At 49.2% G+C, this 10,027-nt stretch overlaps 1 protein-coding gene across 3 annotated transcripts in view; it reads left to right on the top strand.

The window, feature by feature from the left end:
* The first annotated feature begins 1,597 nt into the window (after window positions 1-1,597).
* Window positions 1,598-10,027, top strand: part of SMPD4 (sphingomyelin phosphodiesterase 4) — a 23,279-nt gene continuing 14,849 nt past the window's right edge. For 2 of the 3 annotated variants that reach the window (XM_006768845.2, XM_015567307.1), the window contains exons 1-7: window positions 1,604-1,687; window positions 6,679-6,765; window positions 7,610-7,752; window positions 7,901-7,976; window positions 8,734-8,842; window positions 8,957-9,009; window positions 9,543-9,694. In XM_006768845.2, coding sequence (XP_006768908.1) covers window positions 1,649-1,687; window positions 6,679-6,765; window positions 7,610-7,752; window positions 7,901-7,976; window positions 8,734-8,842; window positions 8,957-9,009; window positions 9,543-9,694 — 659 coding nt within the window. In that variant the 5' untranslated portion in view covers window positions 1,604-1,648. Of the gene's footprint in view, window positions 1,688-6,678; window positions 6,766-7,609; window positions 7,753-7,900; window positions 7,977-8,733; window positions 8,843-8,956; window positions 9,010-9,542; window positions 9,695-10,027 lie in introns of all 3 variants that reach the window. The other variant, XM_006768846.2, reaches the window with a different exon arrangement.

Here is a 10,027-nt window from a genome sequence, read left to right as displayed (position 1 = left end):
AAGCTGCCTTCGTTCCTCCGCGAGCCCGGGCCGGGCTTCCGCCTCTCTGCCCCGGCCGGGCCGGTGGGGGAGCCTAGGGCCTGGGCTCCGCCCTCTTGCCGCCTTCCCGCGCGGCTCACACATCCAGCCCTGGTGGGTGCTCGGTGACGTTCGTTGAACGAGTTGGAGGAAGGAAAGCTGCGAATGAAACATGAGCTTTGGACTCAAAAAACCGTGTAGGAAGAAGAGCCGGGTGTGGGTCCCGGCCCGAGCCTTCCTCCCATTGTCGGAGCCAGTCTCCTCCTCCGTGGTACGGGGCATGGTGCCCAGTGCCTGCTTCTCAGGGCAGCTGTGAGCGACAAAGGGGAGTTTTCTCGGCCCCTCAGAGCAGGTAGCAGCGGTTCTCAATCTTCCTAATGCCGCGACCCTTTAATACAGTTCCCCATGTTGTGGTGACCCCCACATAGTGATTAATCACAAAAACTATGTAATTATATATGTGTTTTCCGGTGGACTTAGGCGACCCCGGTGAAAGGGCCGTTCGACCCCCAAAGGGGTCGCGACCCACAGGTTGAGAACCGCTGAGCTAGAGGGCGTCCTTGGCCGAATCAGCGATGCCTGAGGGCTGCGGCTCTCAGAAGAAACCCCAAAACTAGGTCGGAAGCAGCTCCTGAGGAAAGGGGTTGCTGAAGTGGTAGGATGAAGCAGACGCTTGGTGCACAGCACAGAAGGGGTGATGGGGGGCGGCGGGATGGGGGCAGACCAGGGCGGGGTCGGAGACCTCTGTAAGAGGCACTGCCTGCCTTGGAAAGACCCCTCGTTTGGCACCTCTGGCCACATTCCTTCGGCCCCTGCCTGGCCCAACTTCCTCTGAGAAAGGAGGTGCTTTCGCTTCGTCCTAAAGCTCTGCCCTTTGCAAGCAACTCAGGGTTTTAAGCTGCTTTGATAGTTTTGGAATAGTTCATTAAGTTGTCAGTTGCTACCTCAGTGCCCTTACTCAGGCCAGTAGGCAAAGCTGTGCAAGGAAAAGCCAGCAGTAACCCATCATGGGAGCTAGGCAAGCTTCCACTCTGCTCAGTCCAAGGCTGAAATCATGGTGCTTTGCTTTTATCTAGATGCTCTGGAGAAGAATCCGCTTCGACGCTTCCTCAGGTTGCTGTCAGGATCTAGTTCTTGGGAGTTGTAGAACTAAGGTCCCTGTTTCCTCACTGGCTGTCAGCCAAGATTGCTCTGTATTTTATGGTCCACTGACTTGACTCTTTAAATTGTATCTGCAAAATTCTTTCACAGCAATATCCAGATGGTTGTGATTGGATAACCAGGGGCCGGCACTTGGAGGGCTATCTTCAGAATTCTGGCTGCCACTGAGAAGTAAATGAGAAATATATGCAGAGCCCTTAGAACCAGGCCTGGCACATAGCAAGTGCTATACAAGCGTTACCGCGTATTAGCAAGGATTTGCCACCACAAGCTGGCCACTGTGGGCTGCATGAGAATGGCATTTCTATGACGTGGGACATGGCAGTGCAGTGTGTGATGAGTTCTACAAATGTTCTCCAGGGCATTGTGAAACGATTCAGTGTTCTCTTTGGCAGATATTGAGATTTCTTATTTGCTTTTCCACAGTGGTTTCCTAAGACGGCCGTTTTCAACTCCACCAGGAGCTACTATGGCATTCCCTCACCTGCAACAGCCCAGCTTCCTACTGGTAAATATCAACTGCCCGTGTGAGTGTCAGTTCAAAGCTGAGGGACTGCCCCGGCTGGCTTGGCTCTGTGGATAGAGCGTCAGCCTGCGGACTGAAGGGTCCTGGGTTCGATTCCGGTCAAGGGCACATGCCCGGGTTGCAGGCTCAATCCCCAGTAGAGGGTGTGCAGGAGGCGGCCGAGCAATGATTCCCTCTCATCTTTGATGTTTCTATCTCTCCCTCTCCCTGCCTCTCTGAAATCAATAAAAAATATTTAAAAAAACAAAGCTGAGGGACCTGGGAGTTCCTCCCACCAACTCTCTACTCTCCATGGTTGTTTTAAGGTGCATAGAAATAAGGTGATAGAAATAATACTGGACTCAGGGTTGAAATCCTTAGGCTTGACTCTGTTTCTGCAGGACCTTGGGTTCACTCAACCACTGAGCCCTGGTTTTCTCATCTACAAGGCGAGTTGATTCAAATGCCATTTTCCCTGCTACCCAGAGTATGGGGAGGAGCAACTGAAAAGATATACCTTCAAATTTTATGTCTTGTAAATCCTTACACAAATGTGTAATAATCATAATTGTCATTAGTGAAAGATGGAGGGACACTATCCTGCTGGGGGCAACCAGGACTGTACTTTAAATATTAAACATGAGCCCTGGCCAGGGTACTAAGTGGTTAGAGCAGTGGCCCACGCACCAAACGGTTATGGTTCAATTCCCAGTCAAGGGTGCATACCTGGGTTGCAGGTTCAATCCCCGGCCCTGGTCGGGGTGAGTACAGGAGGCAACCAATCGATATGTCTCTCTCACATCGATGTTTCTCTCTCCCCCCACACCCTCCATCCATCCCTCCCTTCTGCTCTCTCAAAATCACTGGGAAAAACACCCTTGGATGAGGATTATCATATATATATTAAATATGATGCTGAGAAGTTAAGCGTAAGACAGATATCAGTGGTGAAAGGTTCAAATTTCAGTTCCCAGAAGATACTTGAGATAAACATTTATTTGGAAGGACATTCTTCCTTGGTGTACCTTCTAGAGCAGTGGTTCTCAACATTGGCTGCACATTAGAATCACTTGGGAATCTTTAAGAATCCTGATTTCTGGACTTCATCCTCCGGAAAATCTGTTTCTTTGTTATGGGGTGGGGCCACAACATTAGTAACAAAGAAACAGAATTTCCGGAGGATGAGGCCCAGAAATCAGGATTTTAAAAAGATTCTCAGGTGATTCTAATGTGCAGCCAAGGTTGAGAACCACTGCTCTAGCGCCAACAGATCCAACCTGTGGCCTACACAGCCTAAGTCTTCACCTCTGACTGCGGCCCCATAGACTCCACCCTTGTTTGGAGGTGGACAAGGCCTTAGATATCCTTGGGCAAAGCCCTCTTCATTGAAACTCTGACATTTCCTCTTGACCTCCATCCATGTGTGTGGAGGCTTCTTTTTCTTTGTGTAGTCAAGGTACACACCCCATGAACTCAAGTAGATTTCCTTAGTTCTTGTCCTGAATGCTTTGTGGCCTTTCCATGGTCTTCATGATTAGTGTCAGCACTTGGCTGAAGCCATATGTGGATTTTAACTTGCCTGTTTCTTTTTTACATTTTTAAAAAATCTTTATTGTTGAGAGTGTTACAGATGTTCCCCCTTTTTCCCCTCATTGCCTCCCTCCACCCAGTTCTCACCCCACCCCATGCCTTCACCACCTTACCATCTGTGTCCATAGGTAAGATCTTTGGTTAATCTCTTTAAACCCCCACCTCCCCCATTCCCTCTGAGATTCGTCTGTTCCATGCTTCCATGCCTCTAATTCTGTTTTATTCACCAGTTTATTTTGTTCATCAGGTTTCTGTTCATTTATTTTGATTTTTAGATTCAATTGTTGATATGTATTTGTTGCCATTTTATTGTTCTTATTTTTTACCTCTTCTTCCTCCTTCTCCTTCTCCTCCTCCTCCTCTTCCTCCTCTTCCTCCTCCCCTTCCCCTTCCTTCTTCTTAGGTAAGTAACTGCTTTTCTCTTGCTGCTTTTAAGATATTCTCTTTGTCTTTAACCCTTGGCATTTTAATTATGATGTGTCTTGGTGTGGGCCTCTTTGAGTTCCTCTTTTTGGGACTATCTGTGCTTCCTGGACTTGTAAGTCTATTTCTTTCACCAAGTAGGGGAAGTTTTCTATCATTATTTCTTCAAATAGGTTTTCAATTTCTTGCTCTCTCTCATCTTTTGGCACCCCCATAATGTTAATGTTGGTATGCTTGAAGTTGTCCCAGAGACTCTTTACACTTTCTTCATATATTTTTATTCTTTTTTTTTTTTTTTGCTCTTCTGAGTGGGTGTTTTTTGCTTCCTCATATTCCAAATCATTGACTTGAATCTCAGAATCCTCTAGTTGAATCCCTGTAAATGGTTCTTTACTTCAGTTAGTGTATACTTAATTTCTGACTGGTCCTTTTTAATGACATTGAAATTCTCACTAAGATCCTTGAAAGTCTCACTAGTTCCTTGAAGCTCTCATGAAGATCCTTGAGTAACCTCATAACCGTGGTTTTGAACTCCGTATCCAGTAGTTTGCTTGCTTCCACTTCTTTCATTTGTGATGTGTTTCTTTGTCTCTGAATTTTTGCTGCTTCCCTGTGTTTGTTTCTATGTATTAGGTAGAGCTACTATGTCTCCTGGAATTGGTAGAGTGGCCTTGTGTAGTAGGTGTCCTGTAGGGCCCAGTGGCTCAACCTCCCTAGATACCTGAGCTGGACACTCTAAGTGTGTCCCTGTGTGGGCTGTGTGCACAGTCTTGTAGTTGAGCTTGATTGCTGTTGGCGTCTCTGGGAGGAGTTGACCTCCAGGCCAATTGGCTGTAAGGACCAGCTGCAAAGACAGTGGGAGAGCTGCTGTGCAGGAGGCAAGGCCCAGCTGTGAAGCAAGGCAGGCTTCGCTCATGCTAATGGTGGTCGCGGGCCTTTTATTGGTAGGTTTGGGGCATGCTGTCACCAGGGGCAGCTTGTTTGAGAGATTTCAGCAAAGTCTGAAGCCTGAGCCAGGACAGGACATTCATATGGAAAAGCTGCTGCAAACAGCTTGGGTGGGGCTGCAAATTGGATGGGGCGTGGTTAGGGAATCCCTGGGGCGGAGCAAACAGGGTGGGCTGCCAGATATGGCTGACAGTCAGCCCTGTAATAGGGGAGGTCCCAGCACAGGAACAATGATCCTTGAAAGCACCTTCTCGGAGAAAGCCACCCTGGGGTTCCTGCCCCGATGCCAGACAGTCCAGTTCCTCATATGTGTCTGAGTCCTCCAGAGCCACCTGGTGCTGAAGCTCAGAGGTATTGAATTTAAGTGTGTTGGTGCACCAGCCCCTTAAAAGGAACAGCTGGGTCTCCAGCAGCCTCTGTGTCTCTTAGTCACAATCCCCACTGGTTTTTACAGCCCATAGTTACAGGGACTTCTCTTCCTAGTTCTGGAACCATGGGCTGGGGGTCTGGTGTGGGGCTGGGACCCCTTGCTCCTCTTGGGCAGCTTCCACAAAGACGATCTCCCTCCCAATTAAAAAAGCGACACAGGTGGGTGTCAGACCATCCTGGTCCGCGCCTCTGCCCCTCCTACCAGTCTCGATGTGCTTTCTTTCTTCTTTACTTCTCTAGTTGTAGGACTTCCATTCAACCAGCTTTCAGGCGGTTCTGAATGATAGTGGTTCTGTATTTTAGCTGTAATTTCGATGTGGTTGTGGGAGGCAGCGAGTACAGGCATTTACCTATGTTGCCATCTTGCAAGGTCCCTGCCTATTTCTTTCTTTTTTTTACCTTGTTTGTCTTTATTACTTCTTTTTTAAAAAAATTTAAATTCTTTATTGTTTAAAGTATTATATATATCTCCTTTTTCCCCTCCCATTGACCTCTTCCTGGCTGCTCTCCACGCTCCTTCCCCCCGCCCCCCAGCACAGTTCCCCTCCCCGTTACTGTCTGTGTCCTTTAGTTATGCTTATATGCATGCATACAAGTCCTTTGGTTGATCTCTTACCCACCCCCATCCTCTACTCTCCCCTGCCTTCTCTCTGAGGTTTCACAGTCTGTTTGATCCTTCTGTGTCTCTGGATCTATTTTTGTTCATCAGTTTATGTTGTTCATTATATTCCACAAATTAGTGAGATCATGTGATATTTATCTTTCTCAAACTGGCTTATTTCGCTTAGCATAATGCTCTCCAGGTCCATCCATGCTGTTGCAAATGGTAAGAGTTCTTCTCTCTCTTTTTTTTAACAGCAGCATAATATTCCATTGTGTAGTTGTACCAGTTTTTTAATCCACTCATCTGCTGATGGGCATTTAGGCTGTTTCCAAATCTTACCTGTTATAAATTGTGCTGCTATGAACATAGGGGTGCACTTATTCTTTCTGATTGGTGTTTTCTGATTCCTTGGGATCCCTGCCTGTTTCTTACGGTTATGAAGGTTCAGTAGGTTCATTATCACTAAATAAAAGACGTTTTAGTTAAGGGCTTAAATAGCAACAAGTAACACCCTCATTTTATTGGGTATTCTTACTGATGGTCACAGTGGTGTAAATGATGGGTGGGCAGTCCTATAGGGGATTTACCGTTCATTGCATACACACTTGGTGAACACTCTGTGGTCTCTGAGGGGAGCCCTATTCGATAGGGGCCTCTCCTGAATGTGGGGCTGACCCCCTGCTTGTGGGTCAGGCAGAAGTCAGTTTTATTTTGGTAATATGCAGTTCTTTGAGGTAACTGGGAATGCCTAATAGAGGCTGCTGGGAAGCAAGCCTAATAGTTACTTGTCTAGAAGTCATGGTACCTCCGCCTCTCTTCCCGTTGCATCCTTTAGGTCACTGACATATGCCTGATCTAATGTATGAGGAGCTGGGGAATCAGGTTGGTGGTGTGTATCTCACTCCTGCCTATCACTTGGGTTTCTGTTTTGACTTGAGCCAGAATATCATCAAAAGCTGCAAAATGAATATGTTCATGATATTTTTTCGGTTTCTTATAGGCTAGCCTGAAAGCTGACGCAATAAGTAAGCCCTTTGCACAGCGGTGCCAAGACTTGGTTAAAGTCATAGAGGATTTTCCAGCAAAGGTACAGCTCTGCCAGCATCTCTTCGGGGCATGTCTCATGCTATCCTTGAAAAATGTTCTTACAGTACCTGGTTTCCACCTCTGAGCCCTGCCCTACACAGAGGCCTGAGCGGCACTGTGACTGTCGCATATGTGGACACATTTAAACATGTGAACATGTAAGCCAGGGTTTTCTACCATGGATGCTTTTGTCCCACACGGGATGCTTGGCAATGTCCAGGGACATTTTTAATTATTACAGAGAAGTGGTGCTACTGGTATCAAGTGGTAGAGACCAGCCACACTGGTAAAACATCTCATAATGCACAGGGCAATCCCCACAACAAAGAAGTGTTCAGCCTAAAATGTCAACACTACCAAAGTGGAGAAACTCTGGTGTAAATACTGAAAATGTGTGCTCCTATCACACCCAGAATTGTCAGTTACTAGTAAGTGAGGTAAGTTCAAGAAGCCGGCCTGGACAGGGAGTTACTGCCAAATGACAGCAAGTCTCAGTTTCACGGGCTCACTTTGAGAAGAACATTGCCACCGTTAGTAAAGCTCTCTTTTTAAATATGGTGACTAATTTAACTGGCCCACATGTAAAACAGTACTGCTTGATATGCCCCATAACCACGGTGAAAGTGTCCAAGGCTGCTGCTCTCCTGTTGGACTGTTGTGCCAGGGTTCCTGTGGGTGCCGGGCTGGTCCTGTGGGCTTTAAACCAGGGAGTGACATGCTCAGAGCTCAGGTCCAGCTAGGGAATTGGGCAGCATGAGGTGCAGGACTGGAGCTGGCACACAGCCCAGCAGTGAGCTCTGATCCTCAGCAAGCCTGCCCAAGGCCTCACCCGCACACTGTTTCAGGAGCTGCATGCCATCTTCCCATGGCTGGTAGAGAGCATTTTCGGCAGCTTGGACGGTGTTCTCATCGGCTGGAACCTCCGCTCCTTACAGGGACGTGTGAGCCCTGTCGAATACAGCATTGCGATGGAATTTCTAGACCCTGGGTAGGTAGGTTTGTCACCTGAGGAGCCGGATGTTTCCTCTGGTGATCCCACTTTTAAATCATTGTACTTTTCAAAGTTAAGAAACAAATCAAAACAAGATGGTTTGCAGTTCATTTGCCTGCTTTTCTTGTCTTAATTTCATGTTCAGTGGCCCAATGATGAAGTTGGTATATAAACTTCAAGCTGAAGACTATAAGTTTGACTTTCCTGTCTCCTACCTGCCTGTAAGTAAGCCCTGGGGTGAAAGCTATGCTTGGGCAGAGACCCCAGACAGTGGCTGCAGTGATGGTAGGTGGGCCGGGACTCAGAGGGGCTGTCACAGTGGGCAGGAGAATGCCATGGTATCTGTTCAGGGTCAAGGGGGCATCACAAATTAGAATTTTTAAGATCATCACAAATCTGCCAATGGGGAAGGCACCATGCTGCCCAGTTTGCGACTGGCTAGATGATAGGCAGGGCCATGTGACTGATTACAATGGGTGACTTGCTCGGTGGGTATGAAAAGCAGAGGAGATGGGATTCGTTAAGCTCATAAATGTGCACAGCTGCTGCCTTTGCTGTTGGTCGGTCTTTATGATGATACTAGAGGCCCAGTGCACGGATTCGTGCACTGGTGGGGTCCCTCGGCCTGGCCTGTAGGGATGGGGCTGAAACTGGCAGTCCACCATCCCCCGAGGGGTCCCAAAGTGTGAGAGGGCACTCTGCAAAGCTGCTGTCACTCAGCAGCTCCTGCATTGAGCGTCTGCCCCCTAGTGGTCAGTGCTGGTCATAGTTACCGGCTGGTCAGCCCGTCGCTTAGGATTTTATATATATAAAAATGGGAGATTCTAAGTGAAAGCTCAAGTGCTATGCAGAGGGTAGCGCTGTTCCCATGAACAGGGTCCATGTGCTGGCCGCCTCCTCAGCAGCCTTCCCAAAGGGCTGCACACATGAGGCACTTAGCCAGAGCCTGCCTGCAAGCCTGTCTCCCTCTCTCCACAGGGCCCTGTGAAGGCATCCATCCAGGAGCACGTGGTCCCTGATAGCCCTCTGTACCACAATAAGGTCCAGTTCCCTCCCACCGGGGGCCTCGGCCTGAACCTGGCCCTCAGTATCCTTTGCTGACCCCATGGGTAGGGAGGCTGGGGTGGCCAGCACAGTGTGGGGTCGGTGGGGGTGCGGTGGCCCAACTGCCCTGCCGTTTGTTCCCTGATGCTGCCTTCAGATCCGTTCGAGTATTACATGTTCTTTTTCGCTTTGAGCCTCATCACTCAAAAGGTACAGAAGGGATTCCTCTGAACAGAGTTTGCTTTACTGGAAACCCCTGAGAGGGTGGGGGGCATAGCCCTGAGCTCTTGTTTTCACCCAGCAAGGGGAGCTTGGGATTTGCCTGGGAGCTAGCTGCCAGCCTTGCTTTGTCTTCCATTTCTCCTTTTCCCTTCCTGCCTCATTCCTCTGGGTCTTCCTTTCCTCCCTCCTCCAGTCTTTGTCCTTCAGGCCATTCTCACTTAGGGCTGGTGGGCGGACTTGACAGGTGATGTCGGATGACTTAGGCACCCTAAGTGGCAGTCAGGGGGCTTCCCATAGGAGGTGCTTACCAGACAGTGGGGCAGAGTGGAGGGGTCACAGGCGGGTAGGACTGAGGGTTAGTCAGACCGCCTGTGATGGGGGCTTTTCTCCTGGCACCACCCTCAGTGCGCGTGGGCTGGCCTCAGGGAAGCAGCCACATCCCAAGGCTTTCGTGTGATTGCTGGGGTCAGTAGCCTGGGGCGGGGCCCAGTGCACCGACTAACTCGAGTTTTGTTTTTTAGCCACTCCCCGGGGCTCTCCATGTTCGTACTTCAGACTGTGCCTATTTCATCCTGGTGGACAGGTACCTATCGTGGTTCCTGCCCACAGAAGGCAGCGTGCTCCCCCCACTCTCCTCCAGTCCCGGGGGGCCCAGCCCCTCACCAGCTCCCAGGTAAGGCTCTCCGGCTACCCTGGCCTTTGGCCAGTACCTGAGTTATCCCGTGCCTGCCACTAGCTATTCTACAAAGGAGTAGCCTGGTCAATGAGCACTGCTCATGCAACAACGGTGCCCACTCTGTCTGGGGCTCCCCAGTTTTTCTTATGCCTGAGATGCCCCCACCCCAGCTGCCATGGCACAGACTAGAGTGCAGGGGTAAGGAGGATGTCTGTTTTGGTTTTCAGTGACCATCCCTGAAGTGGTCAGGTCCTGTGGCTGATGGCCCTGCTGTGAAAACGGGCTGTGTTCTGCCCATAGCATCCCTCCCCTCATGCCACCCCTTTCCTA

Source organism: Myotis davidii, unplaced genomic scaffold (genome assembly GCF_000327345.1).
Source record: "Myotis davidii unplaced genomic scaffold, ASM32734v1 scaffold223, whole genome shotgun sequence".
NCBI classification, from domain to species: Eukaryota; Metazoa; Chordata; class Mammalia; order Chiroptera; family Vespertilionidae; genus Myotis; species Myotis davidii.
Note: the sequence above shows the minus strand (reverse complement) of the source record. Positions and strands in the feature narration are given on the sequence as shown.